At 48.4% G+C, this 25,809-nt stretch overlaps 1 protein-coding gene across 9 annotated transcripts in view; it reads right to left on the bottom strand.

The window, feature by feature from the left end:
• agap1 (ArfGAP with GTPase domain, ankyrin repeat and PH domain 1) overlaps positions 1-25,809 on the bottom strand; it is a 123,972-nt gene that overhangs the window by 49,666 nt on the left and 48,497 nt on the right. For 4 of the 9 annotated variants that reach the window (XM_013139803.4, XM_020042368.3, XM_034289497.1 and 1 more), the window contains exons 2-10: positions 22,353-22,411; positions 21,982-22,069; positions 19,871-19,885; positions 16,685-16,770; positions 15,585-15,726; positions 14,903-15,037; positions 5,279-5,409; positions 3,734-3,889; positions 2,116-2,208 (exon numbers count right to left, since the gene is read on the bottom strand). In XM_013139803.4, coding sequence (XP_012995257.1) covers positions 2,116-2,208; positions 3,734-3,889; positions 5,279-5,409; positions 14,903-15,037; positions 15,585-15,726; positions 16,685-16,770; positions 19,871-19,885; positions 21,982-22,069; positions 22,353-22,411 — 905 coding nt within the window. The remainder of the gene's footprint in view (positions 1-2,115; positions 2,209-3,733; positions 3,890-5,278; positions 5,410-14,902; positions 15,038-15,584; positions 15,727-16,684; positions 16,771-19,870; positions 19,886-21,981; positions 22,070-22,352; positions 22,412-25,809) is intronic. The other 5 variants (XM_010892063.5, XM_010892068.5, XM_020042370.3 and 2 more) reach the window with 3 other exon arrangements.

Below are 25,809 nucleotides of genomic sequence, written 5' to 3'. Positions count from 1 at the left end.
ATTTTGAAGGACGACCGGGTCATAGGAACTCAAATGCAAGACCCACCAGTCAACAGTGAACAAATAAAAATATATGAATGAATGCAAATAGATACATTCTAATTAAAGTTCACTAAATACAGTCGGACACATATACAAGTATAGGGGATTCAGCTGGTCTGGCTGACAGGCAGCAGCTTGTTAACTTTATTTCAGAGGATCAGGCGAGAATGTCGAGCTTAAGGGTCATTTGCAACTCATTCTAGCCATTGGCAGCACTAAAGTGAAATGAGTATCGACCGAAGGAAGAATGGGCTTCAGCAGAGAATAGAGTGATGTATAAACGAGAGCCCATGTTGCTATTAGAGGGAATTTACCTAAAACTGACTTATAAATAAGTTGGTACCAATAAGTCTCGGGTCATTAAATAACACATTTCAACACATACACACGTCGCCAAAGAGGTTAAGTTGGTAATCTATAGGAGCATGTCCAATCCATCTACAGAAACATTTGACAACCAAAGTTCATCAAAGGCAGAAATTGGCACAGATCCAAAAAGTTAGTAGAAGTGCTAAACTATCAAATAATAGAATGCAAAAAGATTCCCACTCAGTGTTTCAGCTCCAAGTGAATTAGAAGGCCAAAAACGAATATTTCAGCATCAACATGCCTTTGTCAGCGTTCAACTAAAGGTCAACATTAATCCATCTTCAAAGCACAACATTACGGTTGTATTTTGAATAGAGATACGCTCACACACACACACACACACACACACACACACACACACACACACACACACACACACACACACACACACACACACACACACACACACACACACAGTGGTGCTCTTTACCACAGTAATGAGTCTCTGAGTGGACACTGTGTGAGTGCAGTAAAGCGTTCTGAAAACGTTGCATAACAAAAGACAGGCTGCATCTGTCAATCACACAAAGCACCGCCCGTGAACAGCCCATTATCATTACCACAGACTACATCAGGTTTTATTTGTCATTTCAAAAGTCATTTTAAAAACCCACTGGATGGATCGGTACCATTCGGCCAGCCAACCCCATGTCTGACAACACTAGCCGAGGCTAAGCGGATGACTGGGGGATAGCAGTGGATACTGTTCTTTCTTGGCCACAGTATTATGTCCTTCCAGTGAAGAGCACAGGGATAATTGCAAACATCTCCGTGGTAAACACCGTACCTGATCGAGGGGCCGAGACAATTACTCAGCTCGCCGCTGTGCCATCCCAGCTGGGGGGGTCCGGCGCGCCCCGGCCCCTGGTAGCTGACTAACAGCGTTGTTAACCAACGCGGTGCGTCACTGAAAGGCGGCCCCTAATCAGAGATGTAATTTGTTCATTAGTGGATTACAAACGAGGCCACAGCACTGACATGAGAGGCCGCGATTAGTGCCCGCTAATTGCCTGATTTCCTTACACTCCAGTTGAAGCGGTGCACGGGAGATGTGCCCCCCCCCCCCACCCCCCCCCTTTCCTGAGCTCTTGTTTGCGACAAATTAAGGCCAACTCAAACAACCTCTCCCGATCCCAGCGGGGGGTTGAGGAGGAAGATGGAGCTCATGAGCTCTGTGGGCCACTGCCCCCCCAACCCCCCCCCCCCCCCCCCCCAACAAGGCTTCAATCAAAGGGCCTGGGCTGCGCAGGAAAAGGCAGGCCTTTGAAAACCACTGTGAGGAAAGAGGGGAGTGGAGGTTTGTATCCCCAGCCAGCAGACAGCACTACATTAAAGATCCTCAGACTCTCCTCGCCCCTTTTATTTTTTCGTCAAGGAAAAAGGGATGGGGGAGGGGGGGGGGGGTGAGGAGGAAGGCACGGGGCCGAGGGGAGCCTGAAAAAGAGAGAAGGCCACATCTCTTCCCACTCCTTATCCTAATGATCTCATTTCAATACCTGGGAGAACCCCCGGACTCTAATTGATGTCAAGTGTGTGCTTTCGCTGTTAATCAAGGAGAAGGCATCAAACGGTGGGAAGCCTGGCTGTGTCTGATCACAGACGGACCCCGTTGCCCGGCAAATCGGCAATACGCCGTCGCCGGACCCTAATTATCCCTGTAGCAGCCGGCCGGGCCGGGCCGGCGAGAGCCAGATTTGATCATACCTGCTTAATTGGGATAGCACGGCCGCTTCCAATGCTGTCCGCTCGGCCCTCCGGTCCTTTCTTGTCCTTGTCTGGCTCGCTGGCCTTCCGAGACTGCGGAGGAGAGAAAGTAAGAGCTTAGTGAGGCAGTCAAAACCGTCGGAACAATAGTCTATTCCAGGCGTTTTCTTGACTTCACCTGGCAGGTCGCGTTTAATGGTTGCTACAGGTGACAGGTTTATAATGGGGCGTATGAGTCAACTTGACCCTGTTGCTGAACCCTGACCTCTCTTCAACCCTCAAAGTTGCTAAGGAACTGTGAATCAGCCTTTCTCAAACCCAGATCCGCAGACAGTCAGCCTGTGGAGAAATGCACACTGGTCCTCATGAAAAGAGCCCTACCAATCGCAAGCGCACTTAGTTCATTGAACAGTGGTTACACAAGCATTCTCCAGAGTTCTCTGTTTAGCTGTTGGCACATACAGACCATTCTATTTTACTCCTCAGAATTTGTCTGTCGCTTTCCTAGAGTTAGTGAGCTTTAATGACCATTTGAATTGACGGTATCTTCTCCATGATGCTTACATGCCAGGTAGAGCACGATATAACAGACTGTGGGGGGAAACTAAGCGGCAGAGAAGCCTATCGCAGCTTCACACGGATGAAAACCGTTCCATGAGCAGCTCTCCTCTGTGAGTCTTGTAGGGGCTGTGGCCGTCATAAAAGGACAGAAAATGGGTGCCAGATGCTAATGCTTCCCAGCTAGCTAGAAAGCTTGTCCACATTAGATCAATTCCAAATCAAACATTTCTCATATATATTGAGGTAATTACCAAACAGACCCAGTAATCCAAAAGCGGGCAACGGAACTGCACTATATTGGACGGGACCAGGGCTAAAGTAGGCTCAAGCTCGCTAGAGATGTTTATCAGGTTCTGCAACATTACTTTGACAATGGGGCATTTTGTGTAGCTTTGAAGATTATTTTGAGTGATTTATAGGTATCCAGATTGTGACTACATCTCTGAGTCAAACTCTTAATCATCTAGCCTTATATATGTATGGTGGAAATCCCCTTTCTATTGTTGATGAAAGAGCATGAATGTTAAACCAGTCGCTCATATTAGTTAAAAGTCCGTTTTTTGAATTATTGCTTGTTGTAAATATATTAACCAAGCAGAGGGAAAAAACAATGTTCATCTCTTGCTGGTCCTGGGACAGAAACATCAGTGAATGCCCGTTTTAAGGTTATGTCTCTGTCTGTACACTCATTTGCAGGTTGTGTCAGAATTACATCAATGAGGCAAATGAATTGAGTAGAGAAATATACAATGTAAAAATGTATTAAAATAAGTTTCTATTTCAATTTTAATCATTGTAATAAGCTGACTTTCCTTCATACAAATTTGATACGCTCAAACCTTGATACACAGCTTACCTGCTACGACGCTAGCTCGTCCACAAGTACGCTTCAAGCGAAGCACTCTGGGTGATACTAGCACTGGCTATCCGGAATTTGGCGAATAAAATCAATGAACAGTAAGCCATTTACAAATCAAACCACATCCCCAGTTTGAAAATCTAATAAGACAAGTCCATGTTTATGAAGTAGAAAGAAGCATCTCTACACAGAACTCACGGTGAAGAGATTGGAGCGGCGTTTGGACTGCTTGCGAACGGGAGTGGGGGTGTTGGTCTGGGGGACGTCAATGCGGAGCTCCTTCTGACTGGTGCTGGGGGTGGAGGGGACTGACGAGGAGTAGTCACTCAGGCTGCCGCCGCCATTACTGGTCTGCTGTGGGGAGACCAAAGGCAGAGAAGACATTTACAGCCCTTTGAAACAGTGTTGGTCACCCTGACTTAGTTGAGAAATAAATGTCTGCCTGGGAATTACCACACAATAGGCGGCTGCCAGTGCTTATGTTAATGAGCTGTACTTTTTAGCATCCCACATGTCATGTGAAATTACCTACAACATTAACTTGATAGTAGGTCATTTCAGCTCAAAATACGTCACCATGTTTTGGTCACAGACACAAAAAAATAACATATGGTTAGCTAGTCAGCCAATGTTTCACATTGGATGTGTTTCAGAACACATATCTTAACATCGACTGCCCGGGTCTGCAGGGAATTGCTTACATTGAAGAAGTATCTTTTTCATGAATTAGACACCAAAAACAGAGTAGCAAAACTGGAGTAAAAAATGTCCCACAGCTGAATCAAGTTGCCTATCCCTGGCCTAACCCATGTTTGCCTATCCCTGGCCTAACCCATGTTTGCCTATCCCTGGCCTAACCCATGTTTGCCTATCCCTGGCCTAATCCATGTTTGCCTATCCCTGGCCTAACCCATGTTTGCCTATCCCTGGCCTAATCCATGTTTGCCTATCCCTGGCCTAATCCATGTTTGCCTATCCCTGGCCTAATCCATGTTTGCCTATCCCTGGCCTAATCCATGTTTGCCTATCCCTGGCCTAACCCATGTTTGCCTATCCCTGGCCTAATCCATGTTTGCCTATCCCTGGCCTAACCCATGTTTGCAGTTGCCCATTGTTATGTAAATACAGCTCGAAAGGTCCCGGCAGCCTTTCCCCTGCCTCATCAGAGTAGGTCCACTGAGACCAACGGCCCAATGATTCCCAAGACCTGGAGCAGGAATGTTTGACCTTTTTCAGCGAAACACTGGTTTAAGTCTCAGGTGGGAATTTGTGTGAGAAATCTTAGTGGGACGGGTGAAGGAAAAGGGGAAATAGACAGGTGGAATACCCAGTACTGTTATAATAGCAGCCACAACACTCTCTTAAACATTTAAAAACTCTGATAGAATCTACTCCATTATGCGGTACATATCATATAACAATCAGCATTCAGGGAAAGCTTTAAATGAACTGGGGACCATTCTGAGAGATACTGTCAATGTACCAAAACAAACATGATTCTCAGGGGATGTGCTGGGCTAAGAAGACAAGCTGAATGATGCCGTTTTAATGGCAAATCAATGGGGGATTGATCGCTGTGGATCGAAGGTACTGGCCAGGGTGGTAAACTCTGTCTGGGGTGTGTGTGTGGGTGTCTGTGTGTGTGTGTGTGTGGGTGGGGCTAGTGATAGATTCTGCGGCTGCTTGAGAGAAACAAAAGCCTAGAAAAAAGTGAAACGGGGAAATAGGAGTGTGTGTACCCACCTGGCTGATGTGCACTGCTGCAGCCACCTGAGCAGAGCACACAGAGGTGTGGCTAGGGGAGTTGGGGAGGGACTTGCACGGACCAATGGAAAGCTGCTGTTTCTTCCTGGTCGCCACGATCTTCTGAGCGACTGCGCACACAACAAAACACAGATGAGAAGTTAAGGTTATATGTTTTCACCATGTATGTATGCTAAGAAACCTGGGAGCAAATGGAGTTCACGGGCTCAGGGGCAGAACAACAGGGTTTTTCACCTTATTGGCTCTGAGACTAGATCCACCGACTTCTAGTTTACTGGCCGAATGCTGTTGATCACTAGGCTACACTGCGCCGCCCAACAACATAAGACAGAAATGGGATAGAGCAGGAGCAACAAATGTAAAAAGAAATCAGACAGAGAGGGATTGTGAGGGTGAGAAATGGAGAGGAAAGACAGAGTCCCAGATGGAGAAGACTAGCTAATGGTACGCTAGCAGCGACGAGTGGAGCAGTCCATTACTCCCTACAATGCGGACGTAGGCCTGTGATTCTCCCATCCATCTGGACCACAGGAGACCCCGCCCCTTTCCGCCCCCCACTGCCTACGCCACCCCCACACGGCCCCCAAATTCATCAGTTACCGGTCAACAGCTACAGCGGTTATTTCACAATTATTACACAGGTCAGAGTGGGAGGTGTGATCGGAGGAAGAGGAGGGACGAGAGAACGGGGACAGAAGACAGAAACGGAGAGGCAGAGGAACAGAGTGAGGGAGAAAAAGAAAACGAGCATCATTCTTCTTCTTCTCCTGGATTGGGCCATCACTGTTATCGAAAAGGGCAATGTCAATCAATGGGCGCTCAGCAGCCTCCTATTGATTCCCAGGCCCAGGGCTCTGGCCCAATCAGGGAGCGATATTCAAACGTTCTGTCATCTCCGTGGTAATCGAGGCCATTGATCCGGCACCCTCGGTGGGAAGGAGGAGGGGCTTCCACCGGAGTCCAACGGCTCATATCTCTCCTTTACAAACTCACTGTCAGAGCCAAAGAAAGTATTTTTTTCTTTAATTCAACTTTCTGTAAAAGGGGACAAAGCTGTACGGAGGTACCAGGAAAGGTCCCTCACAAACACGTCTGTGAAGAGAGCATATTTCCATAGACTGCGGTTCAAAGGAATTTTCCCTTTTTCTGTTTATCTAAAGACAGAGCAAGTTATCCGTAAACCTGCACAATGTGCTCATCTGGTTTGACCAGGAGGGTGTTAGCAATACATCATCTGGTTTGACCAGGAGGGTGTCAGCAATACAACATCTGGTTTGACCAGGAGGGTTTCACAAATACATCATCTGGTTTGACCAGGAGGGTGTCACAAATACATCATCTGGTTTGACCAGGAGGGTGTTACAAATACATCATCTGGTTTGACCAGGAGGGTGTTAGCAATACATCATCTGGTTTGACCAGGAGGGTGTTAGCAATACATCATCTGGTTTGACCAGGAGGGTGTTAGCAATTCATCATCTGGTTTGACGAGGAGGGTGTTAAAAATACCTCATCTGGTTTGGCCAGGAAAGGGTTACCAATATACTGTTCTCCCCTCAAACTCCATTATCCCCCAGTCCCAATAAACAGGGGAAGGTTTCATTTGGTGTGAGATGAAGCCTTTGTTTTAATTGGGCCCGTTAAAGATCTGTGTTTTAATGAGGAGCCAGTCATAAACATTTACCTTCAGGTGAGAGGCCAAACCAAGGGCAGGTGGAGACCTGCTCTCTTAGCGTTTGAATGCTACGCTAAAACTCAGGAGGCTCAGTAGTAAAAATCATACTACTTGTGTGGTAAAACTCAGACCCACTTGAATCAAGCCTGTGAACATGGCACTCAAACACTGGTAAAATTTTGAGGCCACATAAGCACTAACTTGAGGGCCAGGGTATGTCCCCCCCCCCCCCCCCCCAAACAAATATCTGCACATACTAAAGAATATTTTATAGTAAAGAATATTTTAATGAATATTGCAAAATTTAAGCTGTCTATCTGGAACATGTTTACATCTTGATAATATCTTCTTTTATGGGTTAAAACTAGTTACGCACTGACTGCCCTTGTAGACCAGGGCCACCCAGTTCGGTTTTGGGTTCTATCCAGTGGTTAAATCCACTGGTCTTCCAGGTTTGAATTAGTTAGGGTGAGACCAGAACTCTGTCAGCTCCCCAGGACCGAGATTGGAGAGCCTTGATTTTAAGACAGATGGGTTTTTTGATGGACGGGTAACACTAACAGAGCTTCAGTGTTTCTCTGCAGAGATCGTAGAACATGCCAGAAAGACAACCATCTCTGCAGCACTTCAACAATCAGGCCTTCATGGTAGAGTGGCTACGTGGAAGCCACTCCTGAGTAACAGGGGTATGACACGCAGCCTGAAGGACTCAGAAGTAGGGAAAAACAGACCAAAATCTAACTATTCGGAATGAATGCCAAGCACTACTGCAGCCTAAAACAAGGTCCCGCTTGGCTTATACCATCCCTATGCTGACAGCATCATGCTATGGGGATGCTTCTCCACAGATGGTACTGGAAGACTTGTCAGATGTGAAGGAAGGATAACGGAGAGAGGGTGTCAGCATTGACAACAACCCAAAGCAAAATATTGGAGTGACTTTGGGATAAACCTATGAATGTCATTGAGTGGCCCAAAGAAAGCGTGGACTTGAAACCATTTGAGCATCTGTGGGGAATTACTAAGAAATGCAGTTCACGGACACTCCCCATTCAATCTAACAGAGCCTGAGAGGACCTGCTAAAGAGAATGGGAGAAACAAATCCAGATGCGCTTAGTTGAGCATACCCATGTAGACTCCAAGCTGTGACCGCTGCTAACGTTTTTTTGGCAATTTACTAAATAAAGGATCTGAGTACACGGCTAAGTAAACGAGAGACATTATTTTTAAAACATTAAAAACAAATTTGGAGAAAGCAAAGGGGTCAATAAATACTTTCCAATGGCCCAGCATATATATAGTATATACAAACATGTATATTTTTAAGGGCGCTTGGGGAAAAGGCTTGGGAACACAGCAGTATAAAATACAGTATATATGATACATGTCTGCAGACCCCCACACATCGAGCCAGGCCTGGCTGTATATTACTTTAAGTGTAAAGAACAGTTATGATAAGGCTTTGTTAAATATTTAAACTACACAGCTAATACAATTTAACTTTTACCATCAATCTTAGTTCTCCTCTGAGAGGCTGCCATTTATTCTAATGGAAATGTCTCCCGTCTGATCAGATTTATGACAGACTGGAGGAGAGAGAGGAGCCCAGAGTGAACTGCTAGCGACCAGGCAGACTGCCCTCCATTTTAACACCAGCCAGTCAGGCGTCCTGGGGAAAGATGCTGATACGCTCTACACTTTTGTTGCTATTCGCTAATGCATGTAGGTCACAGCGAGTTTTGTTTAGCGATTGTGTATTCATTTATGATCACGGAGGAAAGGGCATTTGCAGGCTAAGAGGGTGAGACAGCTAACCTTTTCCCTCCAACACCAAACAGGACGGACGAGACATGACACTCAAGGAATCCAGGAAAACAGAGGACAGAGGAGGGGAGAGGGACAGAGATGGAGGAGAGAGAAGAGAGATGAGGTCGAGAGGGGGAGAGACAGAGAAGGAGGAGAGAGAAGAGAGATGAGGTCGAGAGGGGAGAGACAGAGAAGGAGGAGAGAGAAGAGAGATGAGGTCGAGAGGGGGAGAGACAGAAGGAGGAGAGAGAAGAGAGATGAGGTCGAGAGGGGGAGAGACAGAGAAGGAGGAGAGAGAAGAGAGATGAGTTTGAGAGGTGGGAGAGACAGAGAAGGAGGAGAGAGAAAGAGAGTAAGAGATAGAAGGGAGAGAGTTAAAAGAGAGAAGAAAGAGGGCAGAAAGGAAGCGGTGATAAAAAAAGTAACAGAGAAAGAAAAGTGATAGCAGAAAGAGACTAAGAAAAAGTAGGGACATAAAAATAAGCACACACACACACACACCATTGGTGTTTTTATTTATGGAGGTTCAATAAAACCATATTTGAATCGAGAGAGCGAGAGAGCGCGACACCGCCAGCGCATTAGGACAGCGCCAGGGCAACGAGCGGCGGTTTGCTATAAATATTAACTAATGAGTCACAGGGAGCTAACGTGTCAGATGATGAGGCGCTAACTCTGGCCTGCTGCGTGTGCGCCACGCTCGCTGGGGATCCACTAAGGAAAAGGTCACTGTTGTACTTCACTTACAACCTAGTAATTAAACCATTCTCCTATTAAACCCCCCCACCCCCACCCATCGGTCTCCATCTCCCCCCCCCCCACCTCTCTCTCTCTCTCTCTCTCTCTCTCTCCCCATTTCCCTTGGCATTGAATGAACACAACAGACGCCAATGTAAACTGAATTCAACCTCGGTGTGACCGACACAGAGACAGGAAGGAGTGCCCGGCTATCGATGTGCGCCGCCACAGCGTCGTCTCGCGCCCGTCCGTGCCGCGAGGCCTCCAGGAACACTGATCCACTCCGACAGGCTCTTAGATTTGTTATCAAAACAATCCGCAGCTAATTTGTCTTAATGAGCGCCCACATCCGGCCCAACACTCATTTCGCTCCGTGTGAGAGATGAGGGAAGATGCCAAGAAAGGACGGGAGCCCCTTCTGTTCCCACAAATGAGATGCGCGCTTGTCCCGCCCTTTCAGGGAATACATCCCTGGTGAGCTTCAGGAACAATAAGAGCCGTGTCAGGCCATTCAGAGTGCATGTGAATGCATGCTTCCGGTTCCCTGTTTGAGGAGAGCTAGAAAGCTGAACACGGTACTGAATGGATTTCAGAGCTACAGGTTAGACCGAGAAAGCGACGGGTTTGACTGTCCTCTGCCGTGGCCTGTTTATCCGATGGCTTGTTTGCCAGTAGTCGCTTTCATCACGCGCTCGTCAACAACTTCCCTTATTTCCCAGGTTCTTTACTGTTCTAGGCTTCATCTTGTACAAGGGGATCTATAATTCCCAGTGTTGGTGTCCTGACCGTCTGTTAAACCCCAGCATGGCGGCTAATTACAGCAATGTAAGTAGATGACAGTGACAGTGTCTTAATCAACATCCCCGCAGTGCGTGTGTGTTTGTTTTCCAGAAGGACGACAGCGAGGCTTCTCGGCTCGTTAGCGTGTGCTAACGAAGCTCCGCGCCCCGGCTCTGACACGAGTCGGCCACAGCAGTCGCAGTGCGCGCCTCGCCAGCCGTAATTAGGATAATTTAATTAGCGAGCTGATGGACGAGGGGCCAGAGCGCTGTCAGGACCCCTGTCACAACCCCCTCACCCATCCCTTATGGACAGCCTGCCCAGGCCAAAGCCCCCTGACCGCAGATAGCTCCCGTTGCCATTCATGCATATTGGATGTCACACAGACAGACCTCAAAGGAAATACGTATTTCGTTACCTATCATATCAAAGTCGGTTCTATCAAAGCGTGAACTAATTAAAAATATATAAATAAAACCCTACATTTTCCCTAGCTTCTAACCAAAAACCTAACCCTAACCCTAAACTTAATCTTAACCACAACCTAAGCCAACAACATAACCTGTTCTAATTCCAACCCCTAAAACCTGAAGCCCAGGATCCTAGGAATGTTCCTGTGCTGGTGAAGTCAGGACAATGACAAGAATTCAAGTGCACACAGAGAAAATAAAAAACACACATTTTCTGCGTTTTTGTGTAATGAGAACCTCCGGCCTGACCAAGCCTCTGAACCAAAGAAGCAGTGTTACGCAACCGCAAAATAGCATGTTTACATCCAGACTACACACACACACAGGGAGAGAAAAAGGATGCGCGCACACACACACACACACAGCGCCACCACACTTGACCCCCGACAAAAACAAATGAGTCCTCTTCATTTGTCTGTCCTCATTCAGACTCTCATGGAAATCTAATGCATTTAGATGACTCTGTATGCCAATTATTTTTAATGGTTAATGTTCTGGTCACTCATGCAACGGGATCATCTCTTTTATCCTTTTGCACACGTTTAGCAAGTCGTTGGCTCTGCTGCTTTATTTGATTTACAAGCCTCAGCATTATTTAGTAGTTACTTTGAACTCCAGAGTCCCATCGGAATCATGTCAAATTAGTCCAAGTCTACGTTTACTTACGGCTTAGGGATTCATAGCCTATATGAGTGTACTTTATAATATATGTATTTACATGGAGAGACGGTAAATGATAGTGGACAGATCGCACGGCTAACAGAAATCAATCGGGACTTAAATATAGTGACATCATGGAACACCAACGCAACGCTAAGAAAGATCAATGCGCATAATGTGCTTATGAATGATTTCCGTTTCACAAATTGCATTTTCAACCGCTCCTCCCGCGATGAATCGAGGCACATGGGCAAGACTCGCAACACGTCCGTTTGTAATTTGCGTTTTAGCATGCGAAGCAGCCGCAGAATGGAAAAGTTGACGCCAGATAAATAATGCCGTTGTAAGCAGACATACATCTCATACCAACCAGCACCTCCTCTGTGTAGCCATTTACCAGCCGGTAGAAAATAAAACAAAACCACCAGGAACATTTCTTTTGAAAAGGACCGCCTACTAGCCATCACCATTGTTAACACAACCACAACAGCGACCTCCACCTAACGTCAGCTGTGTTGAGAGGGGACGTGAACCCTTACAACCGCACGGACCACAACGTCCGAGCCATCTGGGACGGACGTCAAACATATCCCGGGGGTTCGGAGCGCACAGGGGGGGCTCAACGAGTGCGTGCGTGTGTTGGGAGGAGGGCTGAATTTTTACAATCAGGAGTACAAGCTCCCAAATCAAAACGTCAACTCCTATTCAACTAAATGGACTCCGGCCTGGGTGAGGGCGCCGGGCAACAAGAGCTCAGTAGGTTGGATGACGAGAGATGTTGCTATTGGTCTTCCATCAACAGGAGATAAGATAAGGAATTAGCGGGGGGCGGATATCAAACGATAGCCTCGAACCAATGATTTTCCCCATTGAGCATCTAAACCGCATCATCCCCGGTGAAGGCAGAGCGTGACCGCCCCGTGTTGTCGTTACTGGAGCCCTCCGACTCCGAATTAAGGTCATACGAAGTAGTAATTATGGGAGATGCGCAGCCTCGATATGAGAGGGAAGGGAGGCTAATTCGGGCGAACCGAAGCATGCGCGCCGGCGTCCGCGCGCTCAACCCGCGCGCCGACACACAGCTCTGGGCAGAGAGCGGCTGTCAAGACGCGGCAGAAGCACAAAACATTAAAATAATCATTTTGGTACTCATCAATGAGTTCCACTGTGGTGGATAATTAAAAAGTGTGATTAATTGAGGATAATGAAATGACAAATGCAAGGAGACAGTGTCACTTATAATAAGGAATTCAGCCCCTTCTCCCTGCTCCTGGTTAACGCAGATTACGAGCCGATTATGCACCCACACATAACACACAGAGACGCGCAATGGAGGATTGTGGTTAAACTGCACTTCAGCCGGGAGAGTATTAATTGGCCATATAATGGCTAGGTATTTGGGGGGCTACGCTCCCTCCCGGGCCCAGCAGAACACCACAAAGGCACCGACCGTCACCGACGACTGCCTCTGAACACACCGTAACAGCACGCCCCCGCCACCCCCGCCGAAATCAAATCCCAGAGTGCTGTGTGCTTCAGGGCCAGGGAATAGGTAAAGCGAGCGTCGTCCCATCCAGCTGATTTCCCTGGAGTGAGACTAGGTCTGGAGGCTGCCTGTCTGTCTGTGTCTGTCTCTGTCTGTCTGTCGGCACCACTCACACCCCAAAACCCTGAATCCACTGAGACCCTTGCATTCTCACCGGGGAGTTCAGAACCCACCTTTCAAAAGGATTCAGCTCGGAAATAGCGGGTATTCCCAAGTCGAGAGGTATTCTGAGTGCGTAATGTAAAGCCTCATCTCGTACTTCTTGCATGAGATTGCGTATGACAGGAGAAGCTCGGCAGGGACGCACGTAAGGAGACATTTAGGTATGCACTGCCAAAGCCAGCCTGACGACGTCAGGGGGCCGTCTTCATTCGTATTCTCCTACTGCCCTCTAGTGGCCACTCGAGGACTTGGCACCACTATCCAGCCTAAAACACAAGTGATTCATCTCTTGAGATTCATCGGTCCCTATTCACCAGACAGACAATTCCACGACCCGGGGTAGAATTGGTTGATTCACATTCTAAGCAACCAACATCACATCTGACACAACTACGTAACACAATAAACCGACTGACGAGGGCAAGTTGCTACCCCGGTGGAGCCATGCACAGCCAGATCGTCCTGTCGTTACAGGGGATGAGTTAGTGGGGGCTGATAATGAAGCACTGATTGCGTGCCACATATTTCACTAATTACAGCCTAGCCCCAGCTCCTCTGTGATGTCACCCTGGCCTTATTAATGACTCCAAGCCTGCGGATGAATATAGGTGACATGAGAGAAAAGCCTCAGGATTTACTGTCACCAGAGCTGCCCACTTATATGAGCACTGTTGAGACTAACTGTGGAGGTGGTCGTATCTGAATTCGACCCTGTCGTCCTGAGCACAAAAACAGCCCTGGTGAAGAAGGAAACACAAAATATTTTGTGGTTTTGAATAAAACAAATTGCTTTGTTGACAAGTGATACATTTACACAATGAGTCGTATGTTTGAAGGGAAAATGTTTACCGGGAAAAGCCTTATTATGCCTCGGGAAAGCTACAGTTTTCCTACAACAACAACAGGATCGTATGAAGACACCGCATCTGTAGCGGCGCGTGGCAAACGGAAGATTGAAACCAGCACCAACGGACCACGGAGAAACACAATTCCCCAACGGAACATAACAAATCCGGTCCACGACTTGGCGGGATAAGAAGACATTACGCCGCATGGGAAACGTTAAATCAGGAGAGGGGGTGTCTCATGACCGGCTGGGGGAGTCAAAGATCGGCCATCTCGGGACAGACGTATCCCCCACCCAGGTGGACATCGGGGGACGTGGCGGGTTAATGGCACCCTGTGACAAACGCCGCGCCCCATCACATATCACGTTTAATTGCGTTACGGTCCAGCTAAATAGGTGAGAGGGGCCCATTTCATTCTTAATTGGTGCATGATTAAGATCAAAAAAACCGGCAGGGCACCGGGGGAGGGGGGGGGCTTGACCTTGCTTCCCGACATTTTATTGTGTCCTGACACATCTTAAAAAGAAAGGAGTCTAGAGCCAGATACAAAGAAAGGAATGCCCATTGCAGTAGAGTCCCATCCAAGACAGGGATAAATAACTAGTAGCATTTAACGCAGGACCATAAGCACAACGAAATCTTAACATTTGTCAGAATTCTATTGGAAACGGAAACAAATTGCTCAATAAAAACCATAACAAATCCAACTACATTTGGCTTGCGCGTTTAAAACAAAACACTCGGGACTCTGATCTGTCAGCATGCGGTATCACGATGTACTGGAGTGTTACAGGGAGTTGTATTGAACACCACGCTGACAAGAATTGAGCAGAACCTCACTCCTCACACGTCGTGTGGCCGTCAGATGACTGCGGACGTCTTTCAAAGCTGAATGCTCACCAGGCGGGCTCTCTTACCGTCCTGGAACACCCGCTCCACGTTCAGCCCGTAGGTGGCACAGGTCTCATAGTAGGTGCAGCGCTTCAGGTCGTTGGACAGTTTGCGCGCCCTGGTGTCATCAATCACTCGGGGATTGGCTGAGCTGATGGCATCTGCAGTCAGAAAAACAGACCGTCACAGGGAGCCCTCTAGTGGCAGCAGGGAGAACGTGCAGGACGGGCCCCAACTATTATTGTAGCAACCACAAATGGCCACTAGGGGACAGTGGAACTCCAGGAAAGTAGTTTCAGGTGCTAGTAGCGTTTCTGAATGGTATATGTATACAGTGTATATAAAAAGTCTACACACCCCTGTTAAAATGCCAGGTTCTTGCGATGTAAAAGAATGAGACAAAGATAAATCATGTCAGAACGTTTGCCACCTTTAATGTGACCTATAATGTGAACAATTCAATTGAAAAACAAACAGAAAGGTTGGGAAAAATTAAAAACTCACAATAACCAGGTTGCATAAGTGTGCACACCTGTAAACTAATACTGGTTGAAGCACCTTTTGATTTTATTACAGCACTCAGTCTTTTTGGGTAGGAGTCTATTAGCATGGCACACGTGTGTAGACTTTTTATATCCACTGTATATGTATGTGTGTGTGTGTGTGTGTGTGTGTGTGTGTTTGTGCGTGCACGCGCATGTGTGTCACCTTGGGTCCCCACCAGAACCAGAGGTACGTCGGCAGTGTTGCGGTAATTAGCCAGGCGACTGTAGTAGTGGTACACTGTCTGGAAACTGATCTCGTCCTCCAGACTGAACACAAAGATCACAGCGTCCACCCACAACGCAAACTACAGAGGGGAGAGGAAAGATCCAGGCAGGAGAGTCAGGGGTTGAAGAGACCGGTGGAGGGAGAGAGTTGGAGGAAGACAGATGGGGGTGTGAAAGATGGAGAAAGACAGCAATAGTGGGGGGTGAGATTGAGAAAGCAAGCGATTCATGGAAGAGGGAGAGAGGTAACAGAGAGAGAAGTCAGAGAGAGATGACAGCGGTGAGAAAGAGTGAGACATGGGAGACAAAGATGACAGTGGTGAGACATGGGAGAGAGATGACAGTGGTGAGAAAGAGTGAGACATGGGAGAGAGATGACACAGTGGTGAGAAAGACAGAGACAAGGTAGAGAGAGAGAGACAAGGTAGAGAGAGAGAGACAAGGTAGAGAGAGCCAGGGGGATAAGAAGAGTAGGATTAAGGTATTAGGATTAGTGGCTCAGACTACATTTGTGGTTCGGGTTAGAAAGCATCAGTTTCCGGGCCCCAGATTAGGCCCAGTACTACATTAAAAAGCTCAATAGAGAATCTCAGTTTAAGTGGGTTTAGGTGGGGTTTAGTCCAGGACTAGACTCATCCCTTTACCCAGGAATCAAAACAGTAAATGCACAGTAAAAAAAACGTATTGCAGATTATTCTACACGGTCATTTAGGGCTGGTTAGTAAGTGACTACACTTTGGTGTATCAACCCTGTAAGCAGTGTGTAAAACTGGCATGACAGTCACCTTATCGACAAAAATAAAAAATGAAATACTGTGGAGTTCAATGAAGCCACATAAACTGTATGTTCTTTGAACACAAGGTGTTACACAGGCTAATATCAGACCCATGAATCCAACTGGATTTGAGCAAGTATTAACATGTGGAAGTGGCCATGGAAGCCAAACCTTGTATATACGCCGCTGGCAAGGTGAGAAAATGCTCTGTGATTGTCCATTCGTGTAAACGAGCACATAATTATAAAGCCGCAATACCAACCTGAGCCTCTGGGGGGCCCCCTTCATCTCGGATTAGCAGCAGGTTGCTCTGTCCGTCCACCACGATCTCCTTCTTAAAACGCCCGCCTGCAGGAACGACACGCAGGATGAGAGACTGCAGAGGGCACCGTCTAACACAACACTGACTGATCAAACAAAGAAAACTAATTGATAACCAATCATTTACTTCAGCTGAATTTGTGGATATCTCGGCCGGCTAGTTGCACTGAGTTAGACTAGCTCAAGAGAATGGATGAAATAGGTTGAGAGTTTTCTAAAATGTGTAGCGGTAATGACTGATGGGATCATGGTGGTGAGAGAAGACATGATAATCAATAGGAGGAGAGGCGGCTATGATTTATGAACTGGTTGTGGAGAATTCCCCGGTCAAGTCTAGATAAGACATTAAACACAGTCTTTGGACAGTAAGGTAACAAGTACACGGACACACACACAAACACACACACACACACACACACACACATACACACACATACACACACACACACACAAATGACAACCACCCATGTGAGAATGACAGGAATGTTTCTGAACAGGTAACACACACAAAGGATAAGAGAGTGAGTGCGCGTGCGAACAAAAATCCCTCCATCAGGTCATTCCAGAAATAACCAGGAGCGTGCCGTAGCAGTTCAAGAAAGCGGTGTGACTGATGTTCCCTCACCACACAGTGGAATGTTCACATTGCCTTAAGCAGCGTTCAATCGTCTGACCCAGAAGCCCTGAATCTGACCTATGAACCTGGTATATCAGAGGGTGGGGGGTTGGGGCTGATGAATTAGTGTTGGTGTAGGGAGAGAGAACTGTCCTGGGGCTTAGAAAACCAAAGGAGGCCGTGCCAAGACGGCAGAACAAGCTGGAGGTTGTCGTAGTGTTATGTAGATCACAGCATGGCTGACGTCGTAACCACGGCTTATCTGCTAGCACTGGGAGGAGGGAGGAAAACATTGAAGCGAGCAATACAGAACGAGAAGAGAGAAAAATAGAGAAGAGACAGAGAAAGAAAGAGGAAACGAGAGAAAGAGGGGAGTAAATTAATAGAGAAAAGGCGGCATGGATTAGCATCGCCTCTGTGCTTCCTACTGGCTGAAATCACCTTGAAGAGGACACGCATGCTTCACCCAACTGGCTCATAACCCTGACCTCTGACCTGTGCTCTGATTCCTGTCATTAGAATCCAACAGTGTCCTTGGCCCACAACAGCCAAACGGAACACAATACACACCTGAGCCTATTTCTTTTTGCTTTTACTGTATAATCAGGCTCTTGGACCATATATCGTTAGGGTCGATGCCAACGGCAACACTGCCCCCAGCCGTTGGCCACGTGTCACACTGGTGTTAAAAAAAAAAGTGTCTATTATCTATTTTCAGCGGCAATAAACCAGATTAAAACAGACAAGACAAAAGAATGGCTGACTGAACTCGGACTGGTACTGAAAATCTTGATTCCAGCCACTGCCATCCAAAAGCCACAACACATATATTTCAGTCAAGCTCCGGAGGGCCACATTCCTGAAGGATAAAGCAGAGACCATTATGAACTAGGTTAGTTGCCATGCGGACCCTTCACTGTTCAAGATAAGCCTTCAGGTTTAAACACAGTGTTATATGTCCAATATCAAAGTAGGCTGATTTAGGGATTTACATGGCCACGCTATCAATGTTTGCTATCCATTTTGTAATATTTTTGACATTGGGAAGAGGATGAACTGACAGGTTATGATGTTAAGCAGAAACACTGCTTAACGTCATAAAATAAAATGATTCAAATGGACAAAAAGGTGACAGAGTAAATTGTGCGCATCTCAAAATGACAGAGTAGACCTAAAAAAAACTGACCCAAACGTACGTGCACGCACACACACACACGTTTGTATGGCTATCCTCATGGAGACCAGAAAACAGAAATTGCATGCTCCCTTGCCCTAATCTTAACCCTAAACCTAACCCTAACCTCATAACAGTAACATTTATGCCTACATTTTAACCTTAACCCTAAACTTAACCAACAACGCCCGGACCTTAAAGAATCCCCAATTCTAACTCTAAAATGAATTGTAAGTATGACCCTAAACCTAAACCCTGAGCCAGGAATTTACTTTTGCCTCAAGGGGACCATGGCCTCGATGGCCTCCTGCAAAATGCAGTGACTCCCAGATGGAATATAAAAGAGTTTCAATAAGGAGGACAGGCACTGGTCAAGCATTTATTTCCCCAAAACATTATTATTTGAACAAACGTTTAAATTTTCTCACACAGACAGACATCTGACTGCCATGGAAATTAGTTTGGCTGACATGAAGCCCTTTCCACACACAGAAATGACATTTAAAAATAGTGATAAGCAAACTCTGTCAACTTCCCCACGGGTACTTCCCTACAGTTAACTGTGAAAAATCCCTCCGGACTGAGCCTGTGCTATCCACATCCATACCATGGTGTTAGGGGAATGGGATCAGAGCCAGGACCAAGGCCAGGCTGGGTTTACCATAATGACATAGTTAGGGTTAAGTGTGTGTATAAGGGCAACAGGAAGAGGCTAGACTCTGGTACAGTTAGCCAGCCAGCACCGATTCCCAAAGTATTTTTAGAGCCCTTTTTCCAGCTGCGGCTTCATGGAAGGAAGCCGCTCCAATCTGCTCGGGAGGGGGGGAGAAGGGGGGGGGGGGGGGGGGGGGGGGGCTTCTCTTAGAGCCTCCACCAATCGAGACAGCCACTCAGAGTGTGCGCATGTGTGTGTGGTAGTGTGTGTGGTATGAGTGGTATTCATAAGGGGCTCCACAAATGAATGAACCGACAGACAGAGACAGACAGGGAGACGTTGAGTAAAACGGAGATAGTTAGCTTCATGGCGCTACAAGCTAAAAGTTAGCGTGGCAGCAGCTTGATAAGCCCCAGGTTCACCTTTAATCCTCTCGGCGCTCACTCTGAGGTAAAACTGGACTGTCGACGCGACGGAAAAACAAAAACACCAGGCTCGTGGCCAAATTTAAAGTAGCACTCTAGCTCCAGAATGCATTGCGCTATCAGGAGTGATTACGGGCGACCTGAGCGGTTATCAAGCGACTACGGTGGAGTGGTTAGGCCGAGACTACTCACTGAGGCCACAGACGGAGACAGACAGGAGTGAATAAACGACAGACACAGACAGAGAGGATAGTTACCTGCATCCACGTCAGCTAGTTACAAGTACAGCCAAGAAAACACACGGAGAGAGAGAGGAGATAGAAGCAAATCAAAGGTGCAGGCCAGTTATACATGCTCTCAGTCAAATTAAACATGGCACATGGTCACAGCGAAAGAGAGAGAGAGCGGGGGAAAGAGAGGGAGAGAGAGGGAGAGAAAGGGGTGACAGAGACATTGCATTTGACCCAGGCCAGCGGAGGTTGCCGGAGCATTCCGTGTTGCATCCTGGGACTGTGTGAGAACGGGGGAGGGAACAGTGAGGTTATCGCATCCAGCCCCACATAATCCCCCATCATCCCCGGCGGCGGTTCGCTGGTAGTGAAACAGTAATTTAAACAGATCACCGACACAGCTGCGCAAAACTGCTCTCTGGAAAGGCCGAACGGAAGCACATCTGATGAGGACTGATGACTGAAAATAATCCTGTGAAAGAAATCCTAAATCCGTCTCCTGGGTCGGCAACATTGGACCGCGGCGCTGGGGCGGTGTCCTAGCGATAAAAAAACGCTGCCATGGGAACATCGGGACTGGAATCAGCTGTTGTCCGTTTCGCTCAGGGTCTCATAGGTTTCCCCTTCTCTCGTTCTCCAGGACCCAAATCGTGACAACAGAACGTTCTAAGAGGCATAAACACCATGACGAGCGGGTCCCGTAACCTGCAGGAATGTGTCTATTCCTAACATGTCAGTCTCAGAGGATCCCCCACAGGACTCAGGCCACCTGCCAGCGGACACCGGCCTACACACTGAGATTAGGGCTGGTTAGCCGCTCAGAAGCTCTACGGCCCGGCCTTAGAAGCAGCTATGTAGCCTACAACTGCAAAATCAATTACCAGGGGAACTTGGGACACGAAAGAAGCATTTTTAGACCTTACCCTACGAAGCGGTATGCGCGATCGAGCGGCGTCTCTTTTTAGCCTGTCAGTTATGCAACAATCACATCAAAGAGCCGAGACCCAGATTTTCAGTGGGGACATTTCCTGGATGGGTGGCGGGGCCAAGTGTTAGGTCCAGATCAAAGATCTAGGGCTTGTTGTTCCAGCGTCGCTAAAGCCCATTATGTCTGCTCAAAATGCCAAACTTTGTTTCTCTTGGCGTCTGAGTGGTATAATCAAGAGGCAAAGAAGCGAAAAACACCCCAGTGGTTCTTGGAACTTTTTCTGGGCTATTCCCTCGCCTGCCCACGGAATGCAGACGCAAGCCATCTGAGCTATGAAGAGAAACCTCCAAATACCAGCCTACTTGAGGGGACTGTCGGACAGATGTCCCCCGTGCATTTAAATGTATGCGCTACCTCAAAGTAACCGTCCAAATATCCCATCTCATCTAGGCTGATCTGCTCATGCGGAAACTGCGTCTTCCTCCAGCCGCATGGGAACGTTGGCATTAGTGCTGAAACATGAACAAAACGCTGGGCCTTGTCAAAGTGGAGCGTAGCCTAGGGATATCTACCATATGTGGGGTGAGCAGAGCTGGCTGGGTGCCTCCTTTCACATTGAATAATGGATGCGGAGCCTGTCCTGAAGGACGCTAGCCAGCTAATGGCGCATTAAAGGGGTGCGATGCTCAGGGTCCGTCAAACGGCGCTCCCCCGCACTGACACTGAATAGGACCAAACGCTAAGACATGGAACAGAACCGTAGCCCTGATTCAAGTTCATGATTTGCTCCTTCTAGGCAATCTAATTTTATAAATTTAATCCTATGCGACAGGCCGAATGCGGGGTAGATCAATTAGTAAACCTGTTCCAGATGACTGTCAGGGACCTGTCCAGTTCTATTCGATTACAGCAGCGGAACGAGACAGGAGGCGAGATAAGGAGACGGTTTTGGACTATTGGAGCGTAGCCAGTAGGGTGGAGGAGACCTTAATGTGGAGCTTAAGGACATATATCACACCTCAGGACCAAATAAGACCTTGGGTCAAGGAGGCAATTTAGCTAGGTGCTTCACGGTGGTGAAATGAAGGCGTTTTTCCTGAAGCTTTTTCCCGAATCAACGCCACGACCACCACGGACTAGCCGTGTCTGCGACGTTTCCTGTATAGAGAACAGAGAACCATTTCAGAGGCCTGAGTGGCCCTGATCTTACCTTCTGGAGACTCCTCCTGTACGTATGTCCCGGTCAGGTACCGGTGGACCAGCGCCGACTTCCCGCTGGCCAGGTTACCCACAATGCCCTGAGGAGGAAGGGAGGGGGAGGGGTGTTGATTTGTGGGCCTGCACAATTTCATCATCTTCTATTCTGGTTGGTAATACTCAAAATGGCTGTGCAGCAGAGAATGAAGACGAGACGAGCTTCAAAGAAAGGCTGCCTCGGAAGCATCCATGAATATAGATTGAGGATGTGGAAGATAAAGAATGTCATACCTTATTTGGTTTCTAGACATTCCAAGTCTGCGTGTGTGCGTGTGTGTGTGCGCGGATGTCCAGGGGAAGATTCAGGAAGTGTTTGCAACTCACCACTTTCAGTTCTGGTACCGATCGACTCAGGGTCCACTCTTGGCTATTCACGAAGGCATCTGCAACACAGAGAAGAGAGGCCTGTCAGTCAACTGTAGACCTCCGTTTTCATGCCGAGCCCACGGAATTAGATGAGGCGCGGGGAGCGTCGGGAAGGAGCACCAGGGGAGCAACGGGGGTTAATTACCTGGCTCGTGGGCAGACACCAAGTGGGCTCTGGGAATTGACCCACGCAACCTTTCAGTGACACGCCCGGCGGCCAGGTGTAGAGGTTATTGGCTAGATTTCCTAGGTGTAATGGGCCCTGAGGATGCTGGGTAGGTGGATTATCTCCCAGGCCGTCAGGCCCATTGGTCCGTCTGGGCCCCGGCCTTATTATCAGCCGCAGGCCGGCGGCGGAGCCAGTCGCACTCTTTAATATTTAATTTCACACCAGCTGCCAGGCCGGTGGCCCCGACAGAGCCAGCCGAGCTCCATCTTGGCTTGGCGCGGCCCTAGTCAGAGCCGTTCCCCCGGCAGGACGTAGTTAACGCCAGAATGGATCCTTCTGGAGGAACTGCCAAAGCACCAATCAGAATGCCTGTGGGCGTTGCTTAGAGTCTGTAACGCAGGATGCCGGGGTTAGCAGGGGCGACGGATTCTGTTGGCGTTGGGTACATTCCTGCAGCCTTGGCTGTTTGCGCCCTCGAGACATACATAGGCCAGGAGGGGGGGGGTTAAGTGGGAAGGATGACAAGACAGGGAGGGGTTAAGTGGGAAGGCCAATGTGTGGGGAGTTGTTTTAACTAGAGACCAGGTGTGGGAAGGCGCTGAGTCTGAGAGATTATGTGTGTGGGTGTGTTTCAAAAGGGTGTTTTTGAGGGCACATGTGTGCGTGCGTGCGTGCGTGCGTGCGTGCGTGCGTGCGTGTGTGTTTACTAAGATGTGATGTTCCGAAGTGCTTCTGTTGACTGTGTCATGGTAACAATGTGAGGTGCATGTGTGAGTAATGATTAAATGAGTGTGGGTGAAACCTGTGTTTGTGTGTGAGACAATGCGTGGGGGGAAAACACTCAGTCATCCCCTCATTTCCCATGATCTCCCAGACACCTCTGCTCTGATATAGCCTAGATACTGTAGTTCAGCACGTGCAAACACACACACACACACACAGTTCTGGAACAGTAACCACACAAATCAGTGTGTGTGTGTGTGTGTGTGTGTGTGTGTGTGTGTGTGCGCATGGGGTCCATTGTCATCCCCACCCATCCTCCAAATGATTTCCCCGGGAGGAGGTCTGACCCACATAATATAGAGTCCTTCTATGAAGGTCCTCATTTCTCCTCAGGAGGAAAACCATGTCTTCGTAAAATGAAAACACGACACACGGCCCATTGCGTTCCGTTTTTAAAATCAGGGCGGTGGAGCTACAGGCAAATTACCCTGTTAAGAACCACACACACACAAACACACGCACACACACAACCGCTTCCACAGAGCCCAGTGTTTTATCGTCCCAAGTAGGCCAGAGAGCGTTTCTCTATTTAGACCTCGTCTGGGTCGGACAATCTGCAGCGAGCCGTTCTGAGTGGCCGGACGCACTGCGCCATGTGGACAAAGGTTCTCACAGGGCCATTTACACACCCGTCCTTCAAAACGCCCCCCTCCCTGCCCGCACCGCTAGTTTGGCACGCGTCCTGGTCGGCGCCGTCACGTTCTGCTGACATCACCCGCGTCGAGCTGTGCCATAGCAAAAGATGCTCAACTTAATTCCGTGTTGTTGCCGGGTGACCGGCGTCATTCGCATTCCCCGGGCCTGGAATAGTTCTGAAATGGATTCTGAACAACAACACAGTTCCCCCGGGCTTCCCTCTGATGTATAAAACATCAGACCAACGTTCCCGTCCCGCCCCGGGGACAAGCCCCGCCCCGCCCCGATGCCAGTGGGACTCGGAAGAACCCAACGGGAGAGGTTCCTAAGGCTCAACTGGCACAGAGGGCCACACTGTTGCTTTGGCGACAGCGGTCTGTAGTTTGGGGAGCCCGAGCGGTCTGGCGGGGGTACACAAATGGATGCCTGTTCTGCTCGCCCCACATCTCTCCGGACAGGGCTTCGACTGACAGGCAGGATGTTGTTACAGCTGCTTCCTGTTTTCAGAGCTTGGGGGTGGGGGGCAATGCGTTTCCCCAGTGGAGGAAGGTTGGGGGAACCCCCCGTGCCCAGTGCCAACATGTCGCTGCACAGACCGATGGCGACCACGGCGACTAAGATGTGAAGAGACTTCCAAGCTGCTTGACTAGCCTGCCAGAGGTGAGTGCCCCATCTGACTCAGCCACTGGGCCCTTGGGCACACCTGCATTGACCAGCTGCAACAATAAAAACCTGGGTCAGGGCTGTTCACCTCGCCAACGTGTGTACGCTACCTATCGAGATTTGGACGACTGGTTTAAACACGAGTGGAAAGGCAAGACAATGACGTCAGGGGGGCTCCTGTTCATTCTAAAACCAGACACTGAACCCTGTCCGACAGAAGGCATCGGCTGGGTCGACAGGAGACACTGAACCCTGTCCCACAGAAGGCATCGGCTGGGTTGACAGGAGACACTGAACCCTGTCCGACAGAAGGCATCGGCTGGGTTGACAGGAGACACTGAACCCTGTCCGACAGAAGGCATCGGCTGGGTTGACAGGAGACACTGAACCCTGTCCGACAGAAGGCATCGGCTGGGTTGACAGGAGACACTGAACCCTGTCCGACAGAAGGCATCGGCTGGGTTGACAGGAGACACTGGGCAACAGACAGGGACAAGGGAATGAGATGGGTCCTGAATTACACCATGAAAATGTCCACCTGGACCTTCAATCCATAAGCCAAGATCAAGCATCACAGCCTAGCCAACACACACCCTTTAGACTCTGCCAGTCCCCTTTTCCTTTCCTCCCTTCCACATACCAGCTGCATGCCACACACACACACACACACACACACACACACAGGAAGAGGAACTTCACACTCAGCAGTAATGGGTCATTAACACAAAACAAATGCAGACGCTGGCTGCTGAAAAGCGTCCCTATAATCGGAAAACGCGGTTCTTTCAGCGCGACGCCCACCGGTTTGTGTCCCCGTGTTCCAGGACGTCACCTCACCCTGCCCAGCGTGGCAGACAACACCTGAGACAGCTCTCCATTACAACACCTGAGACAGCTCTCCATTACAACACCTGAGACAGCTCTCCATTACAACACCTGAGACAGCTCTCCATTACAACACCTGAGACAGCTCTCCATTACAACACCTGAGACAGCTCTCCATTACAACACCTGAGACAGCTCTCCATTACAACACCTGAGACAGTTCTCCATTACAACACCTGAGACAGCTCTCCATTACAACACCTGAGACAGCTCTCCATTACAACACCTGAGACAGCTCTCCATTACAACACCTGAGACAGCTCTCCATTACAACACCTG

The sequence above is a fragment of the Esox lucius genome, chromosome 22 (genome assembly GCF_011004845.1).
Source record: "Esox lucius isolate fEsoLuc1 chromosome 22, fEsoLuc1.pri, whole genome shotgun sequence".
Lineage (NCBI taxonomy): Eukaryota > Metazoa > Chordata > Actinopteri > Esociformes > Esocidae > Esox > Esox lucius.
Note: the sequence above shows the minus strand (reverse complement) of the source record. Positions and strands in the feature narration are given on the sequence as shown.